At 36.5% G+C, this 27,992-nt stretch overlaps 1 protein-coding gene across 3 annotated transcripts in view; it reads right to left on the minus strand.

Moving 5' to 3' along the window:
- Positions 1-2,147: 2,147 nt before the first annotated feature.
- CAPZA1 (capping actin protein of muscle Z-line subunit alpha 1) overlaps positions 2,148-27,992 on the minus strand; it is a 42,860-nt gene continuing 17,015 nt past the window's right edge. The window contains exons 2-11 of one of the 3 annotated variants that reach the window (XM_055584743.1): positions 23,085-23,148; positions 19,901-19,952; positions 18,656-18,719; positions 13,759-13,965; positions 9,969-10,048; positions 9,309-9,387; positions 7,103-7,219; positions 6,508-6,579; positions 4,612-4,674; positions 2,148-3,689 (exon numbers count right to left, since the gene is read on the minus strand). In XM_055584743.1, coding sequence (XP_055440718.1) covers positions 3,549-3,689; positions 4,612-4,674; positions 6,508-6,579; positions 7,103-7,219; positions 9,309-9,387; positions 9,969-10,048; positions 13,759-13,965; positions 18,656-18,719; positions 19,901-19,952; positions 23,085-23,148 — 939 coding nt within the window. In that variant the 3' untranslated portion in view covers positions 2,148-3,548. Of the gene's footprint in view, positions 3,690-4,611; positions 4,675-6,507; positions 6,580-7,102; positions 7,220-8,294; positions 8,446-9,308; positions 9,388-9,968; positions 10,049-13,758; positions 13,966-18,655; positions 18,720-19,900; positions 19,953-23,084; positions 23,149-27,992 lie in introns of all 3 variants that reach the window. The other 2 variants (XR_008715678.1, XM_055584744.1) reach the window with 2 other exon arrangements.

Raw genomic sequence — 27,992 nt, forward strand, 5'->3', positions numbered from 1 at the left:
GCTGGACTGCCTGGGAATTCCCTACTGTTTTTTAACATATACTCTGTTCAAGGGAGAATTTTAGTTAGCTCAGTTTATTGTATGGGAGAAGGCAATGGCACCCCACTCCAGTACTCTTGCCTGGAAAATCCCATGGATGGAGGAGCCTGGTGGGCTGCAGTCCATGGGGTCACTGAGGGTCGGACATGACTGAGTGACTTCACTTTCACTTTCATGCATTGGGGAAGGAAATGGCAACCCACTCCAGTGTTCTTGCCTGGAGAATCCCAGGGATCGGGGAGCCTGGTGGATCGCACAGAGTTGGACACGACTGACGCGACTTAGCAGCAGCAGCCAGTTTTCTATATTTACGTCTTTTCTTTCTTTGACTTTCTAAGAAGTGGCTTGGTAGTTATATTTAAATTATAAATTCTTATATTGGCATTCAAATTGTTTATCAGTCTTTTGTGAGTTTGGAGAGAATGTGCCAAGGCTTGCTATATATCTCATGAACCAAGATGAATCTAGTGTCAACATTCTAGATTATAAAACAGCAGGCACTAGAACTAGGCCAGCTAACAGAAGCACAACCACCCAGGCACAAATGAGAGTCTTCAGTAATGTAATTTCAATTACGGGAGTGAGGCCTCAGAGGAAACTCCTTTTGGCTGGGAAACCATTGTCCTAGGATAGGCTGATTTCAGCAGTGTGATAAGAGTCACAATTCAAGCAAATATTCTGCTGAAGGAGTTAAGGAAGTCTCTGTAGGACTTGGCAAGGAGGGTTGACTTCTGCCCAACTATACAAGAAACCAAGGACTTTAGATGGCCAAGAAATTAAGTCTTTACAAAACTGTATGAGCTAAGGAAATCAATGAGGCAGGCTGATGGGGTTAATAAGTTAAAGGCAAAGGCTAGAATGCTTGAATCTGTACTACAAGGACATAGGGTAGCATACCTAAATGTCCCTCAAAAGGGTGGGAATGTGAACTAGCCAAGAATGGAAGATGAAGCACTGAAACTCCTCTGAGGGCTTAGATCAACTGGGAAACAGGATAAAAGTCCTTCCCATATGTCTGTAAATAAGACTCATGTGGAAGGAAAGCAGTCTTTACAGTTGATGTGAAATAGTACCCATGTTCACGGTACAGGGATTCTTTCACTTCTAAAAACTATGGCAAACCTAGACAGCATATTAAAAAGCAGAGACATCACTTGTTGACAAAAGTCCGTATAGTCAAAAGCTATGGTTTTTCCAGTAGTCATGTACAGATGTGAGAGTTGGACCATAAAGAAGGCTGAGCGCTGAAGAATTAATGCTTTCAAACTGTGGTGCTGGAAAACTCTTGCGAGTCCCTTGGACAGCAAGAAGATCAAACCAGTCAATCAAAGGAAATCAACCCTGAATATAGCTGAAGCTCCAATCCTTTGGCCACCTGATGCGAAGAGCTGACTCACTGGCAAAGACCTTGGTGCTGGGAGAGATTGAAAGCAGGAGGAGAAGGGGACAACAGAGGATGAGATGGTGGGATGGCATCACTGATTCAATAGACATGAATTTGATCAAACTCCAGGAGACAATGAAGGACAGGGAAGCCTGGCATGGTGCAGTCCACGGGGTCGCAAAGAGTCTGGACACAACTGTGAAATTGAACAACAACCTGGTAACTATAACTCCTTGGGCCTTGCTTTCTGAACGACATGTAGAGAAGATAACTAGATTTTTCTGACAAATGGAAAACCCTAAATAAAACCTTTGAAACCACCAGTAGCCAGTGATGGTAAAGCAGTATGATCCATAGAGAAATTCCTAAAACTTGAAAAAAAAAGTGGGGGAGGAGACTTCTCTGGTGGTCCAGTGGTTAAGACTGCTTGCTCCCAACACAGGGGACACAGGTTCAGTTCCTTGTTGGGGAACTAAGGTTCGCAAGTCATGGCCACACACACACACACAAAAGCAAGCTGGTCTTTGGATAGTCACTGAATCTACAATAGTTGAAACCCTGAACATTCTCATCAAATAAGAGCAATTCCACATCTTACCCTGAGAACAAAGGCTGAAGAGATGGCTCAAAAAGGAGAGACTCAGACAATTTAAGAACAAAACAGGTGTATTTCTATTGGACTACCTGATACAGAGGATAGTGTAGTATGGATGGATAGTATGAATGACAAGTAATACAAATATATTTTATTTGAAATAAACAAAAATGCTTACACAAATCAACAGGTCACTTAAAAATAAACTCTTGCTTGACTGTATTACTCAGCAAAAACAAAGCCAAAACATAAACACCCTTCTTTTTTGACGTGTGTTTGGAGGAAGACACTACTTGGTTTTTAAAAAACTGACCTTCCCTTAAGGTCTGGTCATAGAAGTGTAAACAATGTAAATGAATCCACCATTACCAGTTGTCATATCATATCTATGTCACCTGTATATTCTGAGATCACACCTGTACCTGCCAATAAACCTGGGAAGGGTTGCTATATCACAGTTATACTTGAGTTGGCAGGCAGGACTGAGGAAGAGTAATTTGGAATAAGTATTACATCCTATTTAGAACAAATCACTAGTATTCCCTTAAATAACAGGTTACAATAGAAAGATACTGCCTGAAAGTTATCCTTTTCACTTTGGTTCAGTTTTAGTTGTTTGTGATTAACATAGCTGTTTGAATCATTCACTTATAGTACAATCCTGCCACAAAGTATTAAAGCACAAGATACCTATTATTCCTTCAACATCTGCATTTCTTCAAGTTTTATACTCTACTATACCCCTAGTATGTCAGCAGTTTTCGAATATTAAAAAAACAGTAATAAAAATGGATAACACTCTTCTAAAAATGCACATGTCTATAACTATAATAGTACTAGGTGGGAAGGAGACAATGAGGCAAAGGGAAAAAAGCAAACATGTTCATGTAGGGAATGTGGTTCAAGTCTTTGGATTTAAAAACAACTTCCCCAGAGAAGTTGGCTATGATGGAATTTCCAGAAAACTTCCTTGGCCTCCAAGATGAACCTGAAAAGCCCCAATCCAAACATATGAAACTACAGTTATGAGGTGTTATAAATGATGATCAAAGCAACTGGAGGGAGAAGGATGAATGTGTCTTCCATTCAGCTACAGTTTGCAGCATAGCCTCTTTAGCTGTTGGTCAATCAGTAAAAACCACTGAACACCAGAAGTACTTTGAAGGATGGGGTGGAAAAGTACTGAATATATTACCTGTCTATGTCAGTAACAGGGCTTCATGGCTAGGAAAATTTTCTAAACAGTAAAATGACTCCAGGGTAGATATCTCTCTCCATCATTAAATGTGGCAGAATTAAAAAAAAAAAAAGATTTACAAGTAGATATAGTGAAAACAAAATTACAAGGCAGAAAACACAAAAGAATCAAGACAATGCTCTAAGTTCAACAGTATTCCATTAGGCTAGAAAACCTGTTAACTTTTGAAAGCCCTAGCAAAATATCACTCTTGTTTATAAATCACTTATTTATCATATGACCACATGTTGAATCCTTTCTTTCCATGTACTGAAGAATCCTACATTCAGCCTTTAAGCATTCTGCATTTCTTTGCCAATCTTGTAGCTGAGTATCTTGTTCCAGTCGACTTTGGTGCGGGTAACAGGAAGTTGCCGGCGCAAGGCTTTGAATGTGGTGTCTGACATTGTTTGATAGTTTTCACTAATTGCTGTCTGCAAAAGATAATTGAAAATAAGTTGAACAGAAACTAGATGTAGTGAAAGGGCATGCTTGAGTCCCCTAAGGACTTACAGGCTGGAAGATTTCTAGTGAGCACCTCTTCAATCTCTGAAGCAGGTTAAGAAGCCCACCTGTATTATTTCTAAAACTAGGGCTATACAGGTAATCCCCTTCTTTTCCAAAGTTTGCTGTACGTCACTTTGCTTCCCTGGTAGCTCAGATGGTAGAGAGGTAGCAAATCTGCCTGCAATGAAGACCTGGGTTCAATCCCTGGGTTAGAAAGATCCCCTGGAGAAGGGAATGGCAACCCACTCCAGTATTCTTGCCTGGAGAATTCCATGGACAAAGGAGCCTGGCAGGCTGTAGTCCATGGGGTCGCAGAGTCGGTCACAACTGAGCGACTACCACTTTCACTTTGCTTTTACCAAAGCAAAAAAAAAAAAAGTGTTCAGCATTTGTTTGGCAGTGAGGCTATTACAGGGACAGGGTGCACCCTGAGCAGTAATAGTGGCCCCACCAAGCTCCTTCCTTGGGAACTACACTCAGCATCTCAGCATCAAGCAAGCCAGAGCTGTGAACTGTGTCTGAGGATCTGAGGAGTATCTCAATCATTCTGTACATCTGATAGCAAGATGTGTTCTAAGGTAACTGCTTCTCCGCTTTACACCATTTGGCCTTGGAAAGGTTTCATAGGGATGCTCTACTTTGGGGTAATGGAGATGTATCTGCAGTACCTTCCAATGCCAAAACCTTGACTGTAAGCAGAATGCAAAGTTGCAAGGTCTGCAAAGTCTCCATACTTAGTATCACTGAATAATTATGTATATTTATGTTCAAAGGATAGAGAAGTATAACAAAATGTGTTAAAAGCAAAATCTATATAGATCTATAAATAACAGTTTCAAGTTATCTTACCTGATACTCATTTTCTGCATGTTCTATGATTTTAATAAACTCCTTGGCAGTCTGGGCTTCATTCTAATGGAGGGAAAAATAAGAATTTTAAAAAATCTTAAGCAGTGAAAATTCAATAAGCAGTGAATAAAAAAGATACTAAAGAGTAAGTCCATCTTAACTAACATTTGTATAACAATTTAGTTTTTCAAGTTTTCCTGTGCACATTATCTTCTTTGATTTTCAAAACAACCCTGTGAAATAGATGTTATTATTGCCACCTCCATTTTGCAGGTAAGAAAACAGAATTCTTTCAAATAATGACCAAAATTATACAGCCTTTGAATCATAAAGATTGGATCCAAATCTAGGTCCTCATCAAAACAACCCACATTTCTTTCCAATCTACCACAGTACCCAAAAGACAACACAATGTCTTGAAATTTTTATGCCTTGACAATATCTCTGGTTTAAGATGATATAAACAATGACCTCAGACATATCAATCATATCTTCTAAGTTCATAGGCTCCTCTATTAGCTACTTATGATGTTGAGACAACTAATCACATTTTGCTTTACATGGTTTGGGTACAAAATGAATTTAATCTCACTCTTCCTTTAGCAATTTTAAGTAAACAGAATTAGAGAGGGTGAGATTTAATGTCTAGGGCCATGCCCCAAGATTCTTTCAAAAGAGTCAAAACTACGTTTTATTCATAATAATACTAAGACATAGTTACTTGCTGTTTTTACTTTCATATAGTTTCTGTGCATGTAGTTTCATAGAAGGTATATAATGTGTGACGACTTCATTACTTTTTGAGGGCTCATGTGTGAAGCACATATCCAGCTGTCTTTTATTAGTTTAGACATTACACACTTTGTGAAAATGTAAATTAATGATACTCTTTTCACTAACTTTAACTCAAAAAAATACAGCTGTTTTTCATGAAAGTAAAGTTAAGAAGTAATGGGTTTGTTAATGCTATATTTTGCTTTAGATTTTTTTTGGCCACACCAGGGATCTCAATTCACCAACAAGGGATTGAACCTAGGCCTCCTGCAGTGGAAGCATGGAGTCTTAACCACTGGAGTACCAGGGAAATCCCTGTTATTTTTAAATTAATAAACACATATTTTTAATACTCCTTAATTTTAATTTCTACTAAGGTAGATAGATATAACACACATAAAAGCTATTGGAGAGCGCTCAGTAATTTCTAGGAATATTAAGTACTATAAATGCACGAAAAATTATGTCCCTTCTTTCCAGATATAGTGTACAATACTATTATTGAACATTCCTAAAAATGTTCAGTTTCTCTAATGATATGAATTTATGAATGATAAATCCTATAGGGTTTAGTTTGGCAAACTTTCCTTCCTCCTGGTATTTATCAATTGAAGATTTTACTGTCTTTGAGCAAATCTCACAAGAGAGAAAGAAAAAGCAGCATAAATTCTATTCTCAGTCAAAGTCTGTGAACTATCATCAACTAACCAACAAAACTGGTTGGTTATATACTAACAATTATAAGCTGCCAAAAATAAGGACATACTGAGTAGCACAGGGAATTGTACTCAGTATCTTTTAATAACCTATAATGGAAAAGAATCTAAAAAACAATATATGTAGGTGTGTGTGTATATATATATATATATATATATATGAATAACTTTGCTATATACCTGAACACAACATTGTAAATCAACTATACTCAATAAAAATTTAAAAAAAAAAAAAAAAAAAAAAAAGTATTTTATAAAGTTCTTAAAAAAAAAAGCTGCCAAAATCAAAGCAATGAAAACAACCTCCATTTCTAGTGGCAGAATCAGTACTCAGGATCAAAAGATCCAATTTTTTAAAAGAGAAACAAGACACAAGTGAGACATATATTAAATATTCCACACTCACCGAAACAGTTACTGAATCCTGTACATCTTTATGACTAACCAACTGAACATTGCCATCTTCATAATAGTGAACCTGTGTGAGAAAGTTAAGAAATATAAGTGCTTAGAGCACATAGAAACTTACTGCTTAGAGCACAAATCCATGCCTTCAGCCACCCCCAATCTCACCAACTCTGAGCAAACAATTAATATGGCCAATGGTAATTTATAATGGTGCTTAAAATTCACAGAACACTTAAATTTAAGAATTCTCTTTACTTAGCAGGAAAAACTGATTATTAGTTAATAAACCTTTACTATGTGCTTACTGCATTCCAGACAGTGTGCTTGGCATTGTGAATAGAAAGATTATAAATAAGATTATGCTCTGAAAAGTATTAAAGTCATTAAACATCAGTTTTTCTCTGTGAAAACCAAGAAATTTTAATGGGTCCTAATCTTTTACACATCTCTCCATATATAATATCATCAGTTTTGATTAAGCTGATCTGACCAGGTACAGGAAACTGAGGATTAAAGACAGGATTGAAAAACAAATATTCTATTGGTAAATCAGGCTACAAAAATACGTAAGACAAAAGCAGTCCTGAACCTACTGTATAGCACAGGGAACTCTGCTCAGTGTTATGTGGCAGCCTGGATGGAAGGGGAGTTTGCGGGGGAATGGATACATGTATATGTATGGCTGAGTCCCTTGAGCTGTACACCTGAAACTATCACAACACTGTTAATCAGCTATACTCCAATATAAAATTAAAAGTTTTTTTTTTTTTTAAAGGCATTCCTGAGGATGTAAGGCAAAGTGGATACTACAATTATTATAACAATTAGCAAGAAAGAGGGTTATCCAAGAGACAGACTAACAATTCAACTAGATGTATGGCTCGGGAAGTTTTAGCAATTTACAAGACAGGTTCAGTCACAGTCACCAAAATTAACAAAACCTTTTCTAGGTTTCATCTGCTAATAAAAATGTCAACATGACTATCATCCACTTAAATCCTTAGAAATTGTCTTCCTGGAGCTATCCTTTTGCTTATAGAATAACCAAGGGTTAAATATCCTAATGACATGTCCACATAACTCTCACTCTGATTTTTAAAAGACATAAATGAAGTAATAAGCCCTTCCTCAAAGTGTGATCAGAGAGACCATGGTTAAAAGGCAAAGATGAAGTCCTGGACTTGCCTGGTGGTCCAGTGGTTAAGACTCTACGTTCCTAGTACAGGGGGCATGGGTTCGATCCCTGGTCAGGGAACTAAGTCCCACCTGTGGCATGGTGTGGCCAAAAAATAAATACAATAAAATGCACAGATTCATTCATTAAAGAAAAAGAAAAAAAAATGGTTTAAATCAGGTCTGGGTATTGGGTCCTACTGTAAAAGTTTCATCAGAAACTTCTGTGATGTGTGCTCTTAGTTTACAAGTTTGCCTTGGCAAAACTGAAACACAAGTTATTTCCTTCTAGAAGGAAAATAAATTTCCTTGTATAAATTTATAGTAAGCTGCCAGGTTAATAATGCTGATGCCATACTTACAAGAAGTCTAGAGCATAGACATATCAACAGATATAGAACAATATATTATCTTAGGTTGGGTTCCCCCAGCAGCAGACCCCAGGGTAAAGATCTGACAGTTAATAGTTTATTTCGGGTAGTCTTAGGAAGCACTAGTAAGGAAGTGAGATACAGAAGGCAAGGAAGTATCAGGTGCACTAATGAGCACATTACAGCTGCCAAGCACTGGATTTTGGAAGACTATGCAGAACATGCTTTAGAGCTGTCCCACCTGAGGGGTGAAGAAGTTGGCATATTTCCCGACAACTTTTGAATGGCACTAAGGGCTGTGCCAGAGCTGCAGAGGTAACACTTCCAGCTTGCCTTAGCTGAGTTGGGCGAGCTCCTGCAGTTAGGAAAATCTCCCAAGAAGAGAGGTGCAGCTACTTGTAGCAGGAAGTAATAGGTACGTACGAAAAAAGTGGTTATAGATGACATCTACCATGTATGTTTTGATTAAATTATACCATTAAAAAAGGCAACTCTTGCTGTTATTAAAGCAAGAGTTGTAATACAGCTAAATTAGGTATTGACTTTCTTAGTTATCAGTAACTATTTAATCTGACTTTAGAGTTAGTTGGGCTCAAGAATTAAATCACCATGAATTCTGAAAGTCAAAATTTTCAGGATCAGAAGACTTCAATCTAGCTAGGTATCAAATGAGGTAATAAGCTCCTTATTCACCTGGTGGCATGTCCCGACACCAGCATTAGAACTCTACTCTGCTTGGTGAAGCACACTTGGCCATTCTCTCTATTCCTGTTTTATTTATTTGGTTGAAAACCTATCGTAACTATAAATGTAAATAAATAAAATAAGTCCATTTATGAAGCTTTCTTCAGAGCTAAGAGTTAGCAAATATATGTAGACATTTAAATGAGCTACATACAAGACTCTAAGTAAGTTACAGTAGCTGCTATATAGTCATTTCTTAATAACTAGTTATTTTCTTCTTTTCTAGAACTGCTATTTGATAATTCCTGGGAAGATCTTAGGTTATTTTTGAAAGAGAAAAATGACAAGCAAGCAGTATATGTCACATGACTGTCCTTTATCAACCAGAAGAGCTCTGTTTAACTATAGTACTTCCCCGGGAAGGAGACCTCTGTTTCTATTTACCATCTAGCTCCCTTTGCATCTACAAATAGTTGTTCCTTATTTCTAATGTCAGAGCAAATATCAACTTGCATGTTTGTTTTAAAGATGTGATGTTTTAACATGGCCTATTAACATACTGGGATCTCACCTGAATCTTAAGTACTCCAACCACCTGGGCTGTAGGTGGTGTGATGGTGAACTTCCATTCTGATCTCCAGCGACCATTCCTATGAAAACACACACACAACCGTGGAATTAGCAGTTAAGAAAGAGGTGGTCTGACACTGAGGCAGAGAATTCGGGAAAGAAGAAAAACAGAAACAAGTCATTTCCAGTTTGATAAATCCAAGGCTCTATCCACTCAAATGTAAGTTTTGTATCCAAGTGGCCTAATCATAAGCTTTCCCTAAGTTATTTGACTTTCACTTTTCATTCTTTTTATCTTGGATTAGAAAACCACGCCTATTCTGCTCATGGGAAGCTTTTCCACAAACACATGGATAGGCCACTGAGTTATGCAATAACTCAAATATTATTAAACAAACCCAAGTAAAACTCAGACTTTCCACAGGGTACTTTATTAATCACTTATTTTCACTCAATGTAACAGCAACATTTAAAAGATAAATTATAAAATCTTAGAATTAAAAGAAATAAATGATCACATCCAAATGCCTCACTCTGAGGTAGGGAACAAATAACTTATTCTAATCTAGTTAGATTAGGAAACCAAGTCTCATCTGCTGGTTTGGTTTCCTTTCTATATAAACATATAGATTAAAAAAGAGGAGAATATCTGCTTTCTTACCAGAAGTTTTTAGGCTGAAACTGGTGGCTTTCAATACATGCAATAATGGTCTGTTGCCCATCTATAGTTTTAGCATAAACCTATTGTTAAAAAAAAAAAGAAGTTAGATTCTTGAAAACATATTTAAGCAACAAATACTATACAAAAGCAATGTGCTAAATCTTTGGGGGAGATGAAGAATCAAACAGGATGAGCTTACATACTCACATGAATTCATGCAATAGGAACACAAACCACATGTTAAGGTCTAGGGCAGACAGTGGTACAATGAATACAGAAGGAAATACTACTCCTGGTTTAGGGTACAAGAGAGGTGCCAGTTAGAATGGGCCTTACAAGACAGATGAGACTGTGATAAGGAGAGATGGAGAATAAAGATGAATAAGCAGTTCAGGGAGGAAATAGAGGGCTGATCCACGAATGACTAAATGGTAATTAGTTCTGTCAGGTCAGAGGATGTGTATGAAGTGGAACTGTGGGAGATAATACAGGATTAGACTTAAGTCATGTGGTAGTAGATGTAAGGTAAGAAGACTGGACTTTATTCTACATGCAGTGGACAGAAACCAAAACAACATGACCAGAACTGTTATTTTGGGAGAATAATCAATATTGGCATACAGGGTAAAACCTGAGGAAAGTTCAAAGTTAGGAGGCCACAGAATTAATTTAGGCAGTAAATTAGGGTCCTATCAATGAATATAAGGATCCACAAGTACAGTCAAAATTCTGGTAATATATTGCAAATCAAGGGCAAGAGAAAGGAAGGTACCAAACTATTTCCATGCTTGGATGCCTAGAGAAAGACTGGTGTCATTAACAGATTGGAAAGTTCAGATGGAGATGTCCAGCTAGGAGTTGGAAACACCAACTGTTCCTTAGTGTAGGAGAAATGAACAAAAATGTGATCACCAAGGAAAAGAAACAATAAAAGCCTTTTTTACAGTCCACAAAACATTTTTATATTTATTTTCCTTTTGTTCTAATAAATATAGTGAAACACATTGTTATTATGTTTAGATGATAAAATTGAAGTTCGTAGAGCTTCTTGCCCAAGGTCATTCAGAAAGTGGCTAAGGTAGAACCCAAATTCACAGGCTGTCTGACACCAAATTCTACAACCTCCCCTACATTAAATAAACTATAAGTTTTTAAGAAAGAGAAATACAGTGATGGGGAATGCCTACATTTATAAAAGTAAGGGGGAGGACAAGAAATAAGTAGAGACAGAATAAGAATAATTATAGGGAGACTTCCCTGGTGGACCACTTGCTAAGACTTCTGCTCCCAATACAGAGGGCCTGGGTCCAATCCTTTGTCAGGGAACCAGATCCCACATGCCGCAACTAAAGATCCTGCGTACCACAACTAGGACCCAGTGTAGCCAAAAAATAAATAAATAGAAACTCTTTAAAAAAAGGAATAATTAGAAGGTACTGACATAGCAGTCTAAGGAAAAATAATTTCCAGAAGTAGCTGACTGGCCTCAGTGTGAAATGCCATACAAAAGTCAAGGACCAAGAAAAAAGGACACTGGGTCAGGTAATTCAGGGACCATTAGTTCACCTCGGAGAGCGGTTTCTGTCGAGTAGGGACTGAAGTAAAAATTCAGAGTCAAGAAGTAGGAGCAGAATGCTCCCTGGTTTGCTTGTACAGCAGAGAGAGAGAGAGAGATGAGGGAAGGGGGAGGTAGAGAAAAGGGAGAAAGGGGAAAGTGGAAAGAGAAGGAAGAGAAGTAACTTGCAGGAGTTACTATTTTGACTAAAGAAATGTCTTCCCTCCCACCTTGCTTAAGCACAGGAGAAATAAAAATATTTCTAGGTAAAGAGAACTATTTATCGGAAGACAAAACGAGGTCACAATTAGACATCTTGAAGTAGATAGGACTGTATGAAATCAAGAACATGGATCCTTCTTCCTCAGATGGAAGTACATGAAAGAAAGACTTCTGAGTGTGGAAAGAAGAGAAATAGAAAGATTTCATGTCATTTTTAATCCTATTAAAATGTGAGGGAGGAGATGCCTGTCTAAGGACAACAGGAAAGTTTTGGAACACAGTACCACTAATCCTTGAACGACATGGGTTTGAACTACTATTTTATTCAACAGTAAATACTACAGTGCTACATAATCCACCATTACTTTGCCAACAAAGGTCCAGCTAGTCAAGGCTATGGTTTTTCCTATGGTCATGTATGGATGTGAGAGTTGGACTGTGAAGAAGGCTGAGCGCCGAAGAATTGATGCTTTTGAACTGTGGTGTTGGAGAAGACTCTTGAGAGTCCCTTGGACTGCAAGGAGATCCAACCAGTCCATTCTGAAGGAGATCAGCCCTGGGATTTCTTTGGAAGGAATGATGCTAAAGCTGAAACTCCAGTACTTTGGCCACCTCATGCGAAGAGTCGACTCATTGGAAAAGACTCTGATGCTGGGAGGGATTGGGGGCAGGAGGAGAAGGGGACGACAGAGGATGAGATGGCTGGATGGCATCACTGACTCGATGGACGTGAGTCTGGGTGAACTCTGGGAGTTGGTGATGGACAGGGAGGCCTGGCGTGCTGCGATTCACAGGGTCGCAAAGAGTCGGACACGACTGAGCGACTGAACTGAACTGAACATAATCCACCATTGGTTGAATCTGTGGTGGGATGAAGAACTGTGGATATAAAAGGACCTTGGACATGGAGGGCCTCCTATAAATTATACTCAAATTTTCAACTGTACAAAGGTTGGTTATCCCAATCACTGCACTGTTCAAGGGTCAACTGCATACAGAAAAATACCAAGGATTATTGAGATAAAATTAAGAATTACTAAGCAGAACAGCTGAGGATATAAAACAGTAGACACTCTTAGAATACCTTCTGTAGCTCACTTTTTAGCTAAGTGAAGTGAGAAAAGGACATGGTGGGGTTACTGTGTGGAAGCTCTCCAAATTAAGAAATGAGTAGTGAAAAATTTTGAATAGGTAACAAATGATAAGTTGAAAGTATATTTAAGAATGAAAAGTCCATTTTCTAAAAAAGTGTGTGTGTCATGTCTCTCCTTGCCATACTAGGTTCCAAAATTGAGTTCTGTGCTTATCTATCATAATGTGTTTTTTCTATTTTTTAAAAACAAAAAATAAGAAAAACAAACATAATGATAACCAGCATTTATGTACAGCATTATGCATTAATAATCTAACCAACATTTTTCTTAAAAATGTCACAATTTTATAAAGGGAAAACTGTTAGAACCAAAATTTATCTTTTTTTCCCCACCAAAAGATATTAAAAGAAAGTTAAAATTACCTTTGATTTCTAAAGAGCTATTTGGTTCAAATAGTTTTGACTAGCCAATTAAATCACTTATGTAGAAGTAGCTTTGTAAGAAATTCTTTTTGATGAGTGTAAGGCCATTTCTTAAATAAGACAGGTGTGAAACAGGATTCACTGAGATTTAAAATTTTTATGCACTGGGGAACTCCCTGGTAGTCCAGTGGTTAGGACCTGGTGCTTTCACTGGCGTAGTCTGGGTTCAATCCCTGGTGGGAGAACTAAGATCTTGCAAGTATTGTGGCATGGCCAAAAAATTACAAATAAATAAATAAATTTTTATGCACTGGAATTTTAAGAAAGAATTTTCCATATAAAATGTCCTATTTATACTCCTTTCAAAAATAATTTAGGGAATAAAATGCAGAAGAGACTGTAACTAAGAAGAGATGTCTGTGGCTGGCCAAAGCTTGCAAATGATAAGGTAAATATAAGGAATAAAGCTCTAACAATGAAGCAGGCAGATACTTAACAGTACAGAAGCCGTTGGAATAATGATCTTTCACATAGGCCCTTAAAGCACTGTCACAGGATTCTCTCCAAGACTTTAGACTTCCGTCTGCTTCTTCTGCCTGGGGGTCACTTGCTTCTTTCCGTAAGTGATCAAACTTAAACGAAATTTTGTTTCTTGGATCTAAAAATCTGCTATTACCCAGGTCACCGTGTTCTGTAATTAAGACCTTCCAAAGAATAATTACAAAGTTAAGCAATTGTAAAAAAAAGACAGTTCTTGTCACATTTTACAAAACAAACAAAAATTCTAGAGGCAATTAACTCTTCATTTAGTCAGATTGCTCTTTCATAAATTTTTGAATCAACCTGTATTTTTATAAAAATATGATCTTTGGGGTAAGTCAACTCTAAACTGACATTTCTCCCATCCTAACAATATCCTTCACATTTTGGTTTCTATAACATACAATCTATACAATTAATATACAACCTATGCATACACACATAACTGTAATAACAACTTAAAAGTATACTTCTGCATTTCTTTTTCACATATTTCATGAATTTCTTCCAGTCATTACACTTAGCACTTAAAATAGGTAATGCAATCAATCATATGATTCAAAAGTGAAAAAAAAATTAAAGTGAAATCTTTTTCTCACCTCTATCTACCATTCACCAAATTCCCAACATATTCCCCCTTCCCCACGAAGGTAACTGATTTTATTAATTTAGAGCAAGAGTTGTCTTTGGCAAGCTATGTATGAGGTGCCATTTGTTTCTGTAAATAAAGTTTGTTGAATACAGCCCCACTTGTTTTTTTTTTTTTTTTTGTATTGTCTATGGCTGCTTTCCTGCCGCAATAGCAGTGCTGAGTAGTCTAGGCTGACTCTTTCCTGCAAGGCTGAAGTATTTACTCTCTTTACAGATAAAATTTGCCAATTTCTGATTTAGATGATTCTTTTGGTGCTGATTTAGATGATTCTTTCAGTGTCTCTTTTCTTTTTTAATGAATACAAGTGTATTCTAATTCTCTACCCCTTTCTTTTAAACAAAAACTAGAATACTATACTGTACTGATGTATCTAGGCAATCTTTCCATATTAGTGTTTATGGAACTTCCTTGTTTTTTGTTACAGCTATGTATGATTCCATTGTATAGATGTACAAAATTTATTCAACTAGTCTCCTATTAATGGATAGCTTGGATAGTTTCTAATCTTTTGCTGTTATGAACAATACTACAACAAATGTCCTTTTATGTACAAGTTATGAACATGTGCCAAGCAAACCTGTGCTATAAATTCCCTGAAACAGGACAACTGGGTCAAGGGTAAACACATTCATAATTTTGATAGAGGCTGACAAACTGCCCTCTATCATAGAATGTAGTACCAAGTTACAAGCTCATCAGCAGTAGAAATCTTAACCTGCATTTCTTTTCCCCTTAAAAAAAGAGGTCTTTTGTATTTCCACTTTGGTGAACTATTTGTACCTAACCTTTGCCCACTTTGATACCAAATCTTTGTCTTTTTCTAGTTGAACTATAGGGAGATTATCCTTTAGCCTGGGTTTTTAATTCCACATATTTCCCCCTAACTTATATTTGTCTTCTGACACAGTTACTATTTAAAAATAAAGTCTCTTTAAAAAAAGAAAATTATTTGAAAAGAATTCCTACTCTTGAGATTTCTATCCTTATCACCAACCTATCTTTAAAAAACCTTGTTTATAATAGGAACCATACATTAAACAATTTCCTTAGTCTTACCTTCATAAAGCTTTCTCATTATAATTTTACAACTTTTGTAACTCAAAGGCAAACACATTCACATTAAAATTTTAATTTGTACTTCCTTAATTACTATTAGTAGGTGATCTAACACTTTTAAAGTTTGCTTTGTATTTTCCAGTTGAGTTCAGCTGGTTCATATTTGTTGCTCATTTATCTACTGAACTCTTGACATCGTCCTAGGGTACTTGAATAACCTTTTTATTATGTTTAAGATATGTATTTTCTCCCTTTTAAATTTTATTTTTAAAACCTTTTTATTTTGTAGAAGTAAAAAATACTTTCTAACTTTTTAAATGTTTCATCATTATTCAAGTTATGAATCTTTTGTCATTTCCTACTAAATTTTTATGTTTAAAAATTAGTTAACCTTTAGGATTCCCTAGTGGTCTAGTGGTTGAGAATCCACCTTGCAATGCAGGGGACACTGGTTCGATCCCTGGTCCAGGGATCCTGGACCCAAGGTCCCACATGCCTCAGGGCAACTAAGCCCACGTGCCACAACTACTGAAGCCCAAGTGCCTAGAGCCTGTGCTCCAAAATAAGAGAAGCCACCACAACAAGAAGCCTGCACACTGCAACTAGACAGAAGCCCGCACACTGCAACTAGACAGAAGCCCCCACTTGCCGCAACTAGAGAAAGCCCTGGCATAGCAATGACGACCCATCACAGCCAAAAATAAATAAATATTTTTAAAAAATTAGTTAACCTTTAAACTACATTTGGAATTAATCTAGGTATATAGCTGGCTTTGGAAATCAAAGTTAAGGTTAATCTTACACATTTAATCAATTATTTCCTTTTCTGTTTTACAGTACTTAGATTAAGGCTCTACTATCATTTCTTTATGTCTTTTTGTTTGCTGGCATTAATCTACCTTCGTTGTTCTTGATCAGAATAATTTTGTATGGTCTATTACAATTTTCATAGGAATTGTATGGAATCTATTTGAAAAAGCTTCCCATATTATTTTTCTTATTCAGATAAACTTTTATATTTTTTCCAAAATGTGGCATTTAAGTCTATTTAGTTTTCCATTTATTTCTCTGATTAAGATGTGTGGGGGTAGTAAACTGTATGATAGACTCTTGCTAGTTTCTATCCAATATCCATTTGTCTCCCTTTTCCTTACTAACAGAATCTTAAAGATTTTTCAAGGCAATGTGTCCAACTAAAAAGACAACACTTCTCAAAATGATAAAGTGATATGCATTCTGGCAATAATTTATCAGTGGAAGTTGCTTCTGGAACAGCCAATAGCACCTCTTGCACCTTCCTCCTTCTTCCTTCCTGGAACTTGGATTCAGAGCGCAGAGATGGATCAGCTATTTTGAGACCACAATAATGAAAACCATACATAAGGATGGCACAATAGAGAGCTAGAAGCAACTTGGGTCTCTGATGATATAGAGCCGCTGTGTGTGCCTGCATGCATGCTAAGTTGCTTCAGTCATGTTCAACTCTGTGTGGACATATGGACTACAGCCCACCAGGCTCTTTTGTCCATAGGATTCTCCAGGCAAGAATACTGGAGTGGGTTCCCACGCCCTCCTTCAGGAGGGAGCTGCCATAACATCCCTAAATATTACCTCTAGACTTCTTATGTGACAAAAAATCTGTATTACGTTAACCCACTGCAGCTGTTTTCCTATTATATGCAGTGATGGCATCTATTTTATTAACTCAAATGTCTTTCGATATTTTCCTTTTACGTCTAGGTAATGTGTTGTTGTGGCTAAGAATGTGATCTCTTTTTGACCACATTTTTAAGCTGGCTACCACATGTATATGGGACTGTTCTTATATCATGTATCTGCAAACAGACCTTATTTATTATTTCAATAATTCTGCCGTTATTAGCAAAGTATACAATATCAACTGTAAGAAATATTTATCATTTATTTTTCTTCTTTTCTTGCCTTTATACTTATAAAGTATAAAGTAAATACTTGTAAAGTAAACTTGTAAAGTTGTAAAATATACTTGTAAAGTAAAAAAAACAGTATTTTCTTGTCTTTTATACTTATAATTAATCTATTTTCATTGAAAAAGATAAGCACAAATATAAACCAAAACAAATAAAAAACAACAAACAAAACAAGTTACAGTAATCCTGTGATTCCAACATAGAGAGTTAACATTTTGGTATGTATTTTCCTACATTTCAATTTCTATGCACATCTATATACTACTTTATTTCTTTTCTTTCTTATTACTTTTATTTGAGTTTTAAGATGCATACATTCCCCTCATGATTTAACATTTCATAAAACGGGATGCATCTTATAGTGACAGCATCTTAAAACTGTCATAATTTAACTGACAAGTATTTTCACTTTCTTAATGGCACATAAAGTAAGATGTACCTTTCACAGAATTTAAGATGCAAATTCTAATAAAATTGCTCATTTAAATATTTATTTAAAAAATAAACTAGCACAACACTACCTGCTGCTTCATGTTTTAGCTTAATATATCATAAACATATTTCCAGTTCAATATTTCTATCAGTTTTTAATGGTTACACAGGATTTTGGCCTACAGATACTTAATTTAACACTGGACATTTAGACTGCTCCCAATTTTTCACTATCATAAACCTTCCTTCAAATAATCTTTTTTACACATTTATATACTTATTTTCTAAGATAAATTCTTTGGACTTGTGGGTTCAAAGGGGATTCAGACTGTGAAAAGGCATCTGCCATTTGATGCCATACTACCTTTGAATTGTACATTAATGAATCTGAAAAGCCCTATCATGTAATGTTAATAACTGTGGGGAAAAAAGGGGAATATGTATTTACTTTGTTCCTGTATCTGAACAGGAATCCTTGTTTTCCTATTAAATATAATGTCTTCTGTTATTCTTACCAAGGAGAATTAGGGATAGCTGGAAAGCTTATGTAAAACTTAATTCCTTTTACTTGCATTGTTCTTTTGTTAGGGACAATTCTCTCTTCAAATAAACTCCTATTTTCAGAGGGAGGAAGAATTTCCTAATATGTAGAATATTTACAAAAGCTAAGACATGAATCTACTCAGCATTTTATCTTCAGACATCTGTTTTACAGTATTTCTACTATCTCCCAGGTACAGTGTATCTAACAGAAATAACTGTTACCTGATCTTCATATCCTTCTATCTTCACAGGCGTGAACTGATCCATGTTATACTGGGCAAACGCACTGTTTTGTTTTTTTTAAAAGGAAGAGGGAGAGAAACCAATTATATATTAAGTAAGTATAAAAGGTAGTTCAGGGAATTCCCTGGCAGTCCAGTGATTAGGACTCCATGCTTCCACTGCAGGGGGCATGGGTTCGATCCCCAGTTGGGGAACTACAATCCTGTATGCCATGTGACACAGCAGGGGTGGGTGGGGGATGGGGGTGGGGGTGGGGGAAGGTAGTTCACAGAACAGTGAAAGAGAATATGTAACTGGGGTATCATTCATTATAGAAATTATAGTGATTCTGTGCAAATTTTAGGTTTGCACAATCTGGTCCCAAAATGAATTTAAAAAAAAACAAAAACCAGTATTGGACAGGGCAGAAGATTATTTCCCAAGTAGCAGCTCTTAAAATATTTTCTACAGTTAAAATCTAAACCAATTATGTATCACACCAAATGCCTTTATAACAATTATTTGTTGCTCTGCATCAATAAAGACTTGTTCCATCTCCCCACCCCACCTCTGCACAGTCATTATCCAACTCTGGTTTCCTCTTTAGGAAGGAACTGTGGGCCAGGTGGAGAGACAGTAACTAAACGAGCACTTTGTACTGAAGAGTAAAGCAGAGTAGTGATAAAGCCAGAGAACAGGAGGCCCTAAAAGCTAGACAGTGTTTAAGATTTAAGAGACAAGAAAATCAACCAACCAACCACCAATTTAATGTTTTTGAGGAAAAGGACAAAATGAAAATGATATTCTAAATCAATGACTGGATAGAATAATCCTGTAATTATTCTTTGGTTAACTCTATTAAGGTACTTTCTCAGCATCTGCTATTCTTGGCAATGTGAGAAACATCATCACTTAGTACCAGCCTAATCTTTCTACAACTGAACATGAGCATGAACAAAAAGAACTACAGAAGAAAATGTAATACCTAACATTAAATTCTGTTGAGCAGAGAAAAAATATCTGAGCAAAAATAAAAATAAGACCATACATAATAAACTTTAAAGAAATAATGTTTGGAGGGAACATGTTTTCTCCAAGGGGGAGAAAAACAACTAAAAAAAACCCAAAATAAAACAACTGCTTTATTTTGAAGTATTTTAAACTGTTTTCAGGGTACTAGTTTATTATCAACATAGTTTACCCAATATTACAATAACAAGTAAGTGGATTTAGAAAGATACGTACTGTGCAGCCCCTTCCCTGAGGAGATTATCATTATTAAGTAGTAGCCGGACATCTGAGGAGGAAAACAATGTTAAAGATGTTAAAATTCAAATGTTCAATAGAAGGCAAACTTGAGAAATTTTAGCAGATTTCTAGATTAGATTTCTAGAAAATCAGGCTTTGGAAGATTAGTTATGGATACCTCCTGGTGGCTCAGACGGTAAAGCATCTGCCTACAATGTGGGAGACCCGGGTTCGATCCCTGGGTTGGGAAGATCTCCTGGAGAAGGAAATGGCAACCCACTCCAGTATTCTTGCCTGGAAAATCCCATGGATGGAGGAGCTTGGTTGGCTACTGTCCATGGGGTCGCAAAAAGTCGGACACAACTGAGTGACTTCACTATGTATGTATACTATATATTTGAAATTCTAAAAATGTACATACAAAAACAGATGTTAACAATGTTCACAGATTTTCACAGATTTGTAATATAATAATCCAACAATAAATTCTCATGGAGTTTGATTATAGCAAACGAAAAACATGGTTTATAGAAAGTTAAAGTTAGGACTGATAATTTATATCTAAAGAATCCTTTTAAAATAGATTAACTGTAGGCTTTTCTGTAACAGACCAAAAGAGCTGGGCACAATTCAGTCAGTGGCAGAGAAATTGCTGAACATATTTTCCTCGGAGCATCTAATGCAGGGCCTACAATCTTTTCAAAAAGCTGTGTATCAAGAGTCCAGTCACTTCTCCTTTGGAAGAGGAGGGTCCTTGTTACTAAGAAACTACCAAGAATTAACTCCAAGTGTGTGTGTGTGTTTTCAGTTATTCAGTCACATTCGACTCTTTGCAAAAACATGCACTATAGTCCTCCAAGAGAGAAGGCTAATTATAAGGCAAAGGCAATTGACTCTTAGAGCTTTTGAAAGAAGGGGCTGGCAGAGGTCAATGTGTAGCATTCCAATAAAAACCAGCTGTCATGTCATAAGTAGCTTGCCAATTCTTAATCTAATGCTTTGGTATCAATTATTTTCACAATAGTCCTATAAAGTACATTTAATTGTCAGAAATAAAACAAGGTACTTATTTTATAAAGGCCACTAATTTTTAAGTCAAGAATTTATCTGAGCTAATCAGTTAAAGTTCAAGTTGCAGGAGAATTTCTAAAAGCTCTGTTGTTGAAAATTTACACTTGGTCAATATGGAAGCCAGACTAGGCAAAGAAGGGCTGCATTTGTTTTCCTTGTTAGTGCTCAAATACTCAAAACAAGTCATAAAGAAGAAAGTCTTGATTTACTTCTTTTGTGTTATTTTACTCCTTGTAAATAACATTCTGATTTCTCTTAGTTGTTTTTCCTCTGCATCATTAATTTTACCAGTGGAGATTATTGATTGTTCCACAATTTGTGGAGCTCTGAGCCAGGTGCAAATGAACATCATACAGTTCCCCTAACTAAGGAGGTAACCTTTTAATGTAAAAGTAGAATTTCAAAATAAATGTTTGCTAAACTGAACCAAGATGCACATAGATTATGATTTTACTTAAGGGGAATTTTAAGATGAATCAGTTTACAACTTAAAATGGGATTATGATGATTGACATTAACACAGTTATAATGCCTCATTTACATTTTTTATTCTGTAAACTGTGTTACGACAGTAAATAGTATGGAAGGTTGTAAATATAGTGGAATGCTGCTGCTGCTGCTGCTGCTAAGTCGCATCAGTCGTGTCTGACTCTGTGCGACCCCATAGACGGCAGCCCACCAGGTTCCCCCGTCCCTGGGATTCTCCAGGCAAGAACACTGGAGTGGGTTGCCATTTCCTTCTCCGAAATATACTGGAATAGTGGTTCTCAAATTGGCTGTGACTCAGAATCACCTGAAGGACCTGATAAAGCAGATTACCCATTCCAACCCAGATCTAACTAATCTTAGGAGGATGACAACACTGCTGCTGCTGCTAAGTCACTTCAGTCGTGTCCGACTCTGTGCGACCCCACAGACGGCAGCCCACCAGGCTCCCCCGTCCCTGGGATTCTCCAGGCAAGAACACTGGAGTGGGTTGCCATTTCCTTCTCCAATGCAGGAAAGTGAAAAGTGAAAGTGAAGTTGCTCAGTCGTGTCTGACTCTTGGCGACCCCATGGACTGCAGCCCACCAGGCTCCTCCATCCATGGATTTTCCAGGCAAAGTACTGGATTGGGGTGCCATTGCCTTCTCCGATGACAACACTGGAATCTGTATATTTAACAAGCTTCCCGGATACAGTCAGTTCAGCCCCAATGGCTCTAAAAATTGTCCTAAACTATGGCACTTCTTGAGTAAAAGCACTGAAGAGATTTAAGCTATGATCTATAATGATAGATATAAAACTATGAAATTTAATATTATATTATAAAATTAATTATAATGGTAAAATTAATGATGCAGAGGAAAAGCAACTAAGAGAAATATAAATGTTATTTACAAGGAGTAAAATAACACAAAAGAAGTAAACCAAAACTTTCTTCTTTATGACTTGTTTTGAGTATTCGAGCACTAACAAGGAAAACAAATGCAGCCCTTCTTTGCCTAGTCTGTCTTCCATATTGACCAAGTGTAAATTTTCAATTGGAGAAGGCAATGGCACCCCAATCCAGTACTCTTGCCTGGAAAATCTGATGGATGGAGGAGCCTGGTGGGCTACAGTCCATGGGGTCGCTAAGAGTCGGACACGACTGAGCGACTTCACTTTCACTTTTCCCTTTCATGCATTGGAGAAGGAAATGGCAACCCACTCCAGTGTTCTTGCCTGGAGAATCCCAGGGACGGGGGAACCTGGTGGGCTGCCGTCTATGGGGTCGCACAGAGTCAGACACGACTGAAGCGACTTAGCAGCAGCAGCATGAAATTTAATATTGTTTCTACATTGATCAATACTGAACTACTTTAAATCTTTTTCACATAAGATAGGTATCCTAATATACTGGGGTCTTAAGAGCATGCTTTTGATGCAGACCTGGGTTTAAATCCCTGCTCTGACACTTACCAGCTGGGTGATAGGGTGATATTGGATAAGTTATTTTAACCTCTTTGAATTCTGATTTCCTTAGCTATAGCTATAATGTTGTAAGGATTAAGAGAGACAGCAAACACTCAATAATGCTTGTAAGTGATTAAAGAGGGTCTGAAACAACTAAGTACTAATCTTTACTCACCATTGAACACTTCATTGAATTCCCCTGGTGGTGCATGAGTGATAAATTTAGCAGCTATGCGTACCTAAAGACAAATAAAATTTACAGTAAAAGAATTATGAAGAGTAGCATATAAGATGGGAAGGAATTAACAGACAACAAAATTTTTATCACATCCCTTGAAATATAATTTCCTGTTTAAATCCTACTGGTTAGCAGCCTTCAGAGTCTCCTTTCACAAGACATCTCAAAGTGTTTATTATCCATACAGATTTGTTCTAATTTGGGGATATACATGCTGCTTTACTTCTGAATTTTTCTTTTTAAAAAGCTGAAATATCAATTTTGGTCAAAATATACTATAGTCACAAAAATAGAAAGCTACAATCCTATTTCATTTATAAATCCTTAAGCAAAACTAAATAAAACATTAGCAAACTGGTTTTATACCAATTTATGTTTATGGTGTTTATCCCAATACAAGGATGATTCAATACTAATAAATCAATATAACTTACAAATTAAAGAAGCAAAACCCTGTGATCATCTTACCTCATGCTGGAAAAAACAAAATTCAATACCCGTTCAAATATCATAATACAACAACACAACTACTAGTTTTTAGTAGGAATAGAATAAACTTACTTAACTTTATAAAGGGTTATCTACCAAAATTCTATAGCATACTCAATGGAGTCATGTGGTCCAGAAAGCTTAGAGAACAATTCCGCAACTAATCCACTCCAAGGTTGTTCTGAGTTCTTCCCTTCTTTCTCCTTAAATTGATGTCCTCCAGAAAAGCCCCTACTTCCACAACAGTTTTCTTCTTCAATGTGTTTTGGATTTCCTCTGATCTTATTTTTTTTCATGTTTTTGAACCATTTCACTTTTTATCAAGAACTGCTTAAGGACCTCTCTGGTGGTCTAGTGGTTAAGAATCTGCCTGATAATGTAGGGGACAAGGGTTAAACCCCTGGTCCTGGAAGATTCCACATGCCACAGGGCAACTAAGCCTATGCACCACAACTACTGAGCCTGTGTCCTAGAGTCTGTGGTTTGCATTAAGAGAAGTCACTGCAAGGTGAAGCCTGCACACTGAAATTGGAGAGTAGCCCCCCTACCCTGCTTACTGAAATTAGAGAAATCCTGCTTGCAGCAACAAAGATCCAGCACAGCCAAATAAACAAAAATTTAAAAATAATATGAATAAAAAAATAACGCTGTTTTTTAAAATTGCTAAAAAAACACAGACTTTGGTCCACTGATGACACGCTTACTAATTTAAACTATTACTAATTTATGTCTCTTTCCATTCCCTTTTTTCCCTACATTTTCATTTAAAAAGTTTTGTCATAAAAGGTAAGGTAAAACCATGTATTTAATCTGCTATATAAATCAACCTCTCATCTCTAAACAAGTAAATGTTGTTTGAGAATCTTAACAAGGAATGTAAGATCCTATATAATAGAAAGAAAACCATCCAACAATCTGGAGTAACATTTAGTGATAACCTATATATGTGTAAGTGTGTGTGTGTAATAATGATGTTAGCAATGAAATAGGACTGACCGCAAAGGCTCTCTCATATAATTGTAACACGTTATGAGGCTACTAAAAATTCCCTAATATCTCATGTGATGACTAGAAAGCTGATCCAAGTTACTGACAAGGGGCAAAGAGGAACATGTATATCTAACAATAAACTGAGCTCTACTTTCCAGTTAGGCATGCTCTGTTGATTTCTTCCATTTCCTTCAAACAACTTTAAAGCTCCTGTTGACTAAAATAAAATTAAAGTTACGAAAGTCAAACAATTCTTAAGGCAAAGAAAAAAGACACTAAAGTCTTTGGAAAATAAAGCTGGGGTTGAGAATTTGAAAAAGACGGAAATAGTTTACAACTTTAGCATCCCTAGGTTTATATGGAAGATCTTAAATGACTTTGCTCTTATTCTTAAAAAAATAAAAGAAAAGCTGCTCCATAACGAAACTTATTTGTTCAGGCAAGAAAGGCTGACTGATTCATGCAGCAAGGCAGAATGAAAACCCTGGATTCTAATGACTGGATCTGTTGGTCCATTAACTAACTAGATTTGTGATTCTGGAAACTTTGCTAACTTTTTTTGGTTCTGAATTTCCTCATAATAATCCAACTCCTAGAAGAGATTAGGAGAGCTGCAAAACTTCTCTGAGCTATAAAACTCTCTGTATCTTTAAGAATTAGAAGACAAACTTGTATACTGACCACCTGGAAGCAGGGTTGAGGAATCCATAACACAAACACCTTAAGATATTCTTATGCACGTACGTACAGTTTCAGAACTCTGATGTTGCAGGGTAATTGTAGATACCCTCTGATGAAAACTGGTGGAGATTAAGACGAAACATTCCATAAAGCTCCTATATTAACTAAGCAACAACAATAAAAAGATAGAGTTTCTAATAAGAAGTGCTTCTCAACTCATGAGAATTACACTATACAGGACTAACAGTTCTAATATGGATTTCCAATTGTGTATATGTGCTTTGCAAGTGCACTTAATCATATTACTGTACTTGTTAACTGTTGTTATCAATCACTTATTTAAGAAATTAGCAAACCTATTTTGAAAAGCAAACCCATTTTTTTAGCCTATTTGTGTAAGTCTGTTGAGCAGCTATGGTCTTTCTGTCAAGGTGCATTTCCCATAATACTTAATTAAGAAACTCCCCTCAGTCAAGAAAAATTAAGTGCGTGCAATTCAAAAATATATTCATATACTACCCCAAAAGCAAATTCCCTTAAAAGAATAAAGCTACAGCTATATTTTACATATTACTTATTAATGTTTGAATACATAAAAGTAGAAGTTACCAAACTGAAAATTCACATTACTCATATTTCTGAAGTTACCTACAAATTTTCAAAAGTTACAAAATTTGATGGAAATGCCATAACTGAAAAAGTGATTTGGATAATGTAGAAACTGACAGTGCATGTAAAAAAGCAGCAGTTTATCCATTCAACAAACATTTACTGAAGAGCCAGGAAGAGTCAGTAAATAAAGATTAAATACCGAATAAGACACTGTCGCTGTCCTCAAGGGATCTGTCACTTAGATAGTAACACAGCAAGCATTAAAAGGCACAGTGAAGCACAAAGGAAGATGCTGTCAATTCTACATATGTATTTAAGGAGGGCTTGGGGTGACTTTCAAAGGCAATGATGTTTCAGCTGGATTGGAGGATGAGTAGATACCAAGGTGAGCATCCCACGCAGAGGGAACAGTAAGTACAAACTAAGACAACATAGCTCGACAAACTGAATGGAGATATTTAAAAGATATGCATAATGTAAAACAACACTATTTTTTCCCACAGATTCTTTTTGCATTTTCAAAAATAAAGGTTTTAAGAAATACCTATGTATACTAATCATTTATGTCAAAATGCAATAAATTTTTATTATCATTATGATTAAAATGAGTTGCTTGAAAAACTCCTTTTAAGTTTTAATATCTAATACAATACATATCAGGGCTTTCCTAGTGGCCCAGTAGTAAAAAATCTGCCTGAAATGCAGGAGACATGGCAGATGCAGCTTGGATCCTTGGGTCGGGAAGATCCCCTGGAGGAAGGCATGGCAATCCACTACAGTATTCTCACCTGGAGAATCCCATGGACAAATGAGCCAGTAGGCTACAGTCCATAGCCCACTGGACTACAGGTGTTGCAAAGAGTCAGACCCTACTGAAAGTGACTGAGCACATATACAAAATACTCAGAAGCCACATAAATAAAAATTCAATTTCATTGCATGGGGCAGGGTTTGATTCCTGGTCAGGGAAGTAAGATCTGACATGCCACATAGTGCAGTCAAATACAAATCCCGCCCCCCCGCCCCCAAAAGAAACAACCAAAACCCCCTCAATTTCTACGTAAACACTAAATGGAAAAGATAAACGCACCTCTATATTCGCTCCAGCATTATTTACAACAGCCAAGATATGGAAATAATCTAAATGAATGGATAAAGAAGTGATGTGGAGTATGTGTGTACACATATAAACACAATGGAATATTTGACTTATGGACATGGGGAGAGGGGAGGAGAGGGTGAGATGTATGGAGACAGTAACATGGAAACTTACATACCGTATGTAAAATAGATAGCCAACGGGAATTTGCTCTATGTCTCAGGAAACTCAAACAGGGGCTCTGTATCAACCTAGAGGGGTGGGATGGGGCAGGAGATGGGAGGGAGGTTCAAAAAGGAGGGGACATATGTATACCTATAGCTGATTCATGTTGAGGTTTGACAGAAGACAACAAAATTTTGTAAAGCAATTATCCTTCAATTAAAAAAAAAAAATTACCAGGACTAAGTGCCACAAAGCAAATGCTCAAGTCATTAAAAAGCTCTGGTACTCTGAACAAACATGTAAGACATAAGCCAAAATGATATACTACTTGGGAAAAAAAAAAGAATGAAAATCTGCCATTTGCAATATGAATGGACATAGAGAGTATTATGCTAAGTGAAGTAAGTCATAAAAAGACAAATACTATATAATTTTACTTACATGTGGAATCTAAAAAACAATCAGAATAATGGAAACAGAGAAAGGCAGTTGCCAGAAGGGAGAGGTTTGTGTGGAGGAAAGAAATAAGTAAGGGAAATTAAGAGGTACAATCTTTAGTTGCAAAATAAATTAAGTGACTGGTATGAAACGTACAGTGTGGGGAATAATAGTCAATAACTATGTAGCATCTTTGTCACACACCTTAACTGACTTACTGGGGTAATTATTTGGAAATGTATAGAAATATCAAATCACTATGCTGTATAACAGGAACTAACATAGTGTTATAGGTCATTTATACTTCAAAAACTCACAGAAAAAGAATTTAGGCGTGGGGAGAGATAGTCAAAAGGTACAAATTTCCTGTT

Source organism: Bubalus kerabau, chromosome 6, assembly GCF_029407905.1.
Source record: "Bubalus kerabau isolate K-KA32 ecotype Philippines breed swamp buffalo chromosome 6, PCC_UOA_SB_1v2, whole genome shotgun sequence".
In the NCBI taxonomy this organism is placed as follows: domain Eukaryota; kingdom Metazoa; phylum Chordata; class Mammalia; order Artiodactyla; family Bovidae; genus Bubalus; species Bubalus kerabau.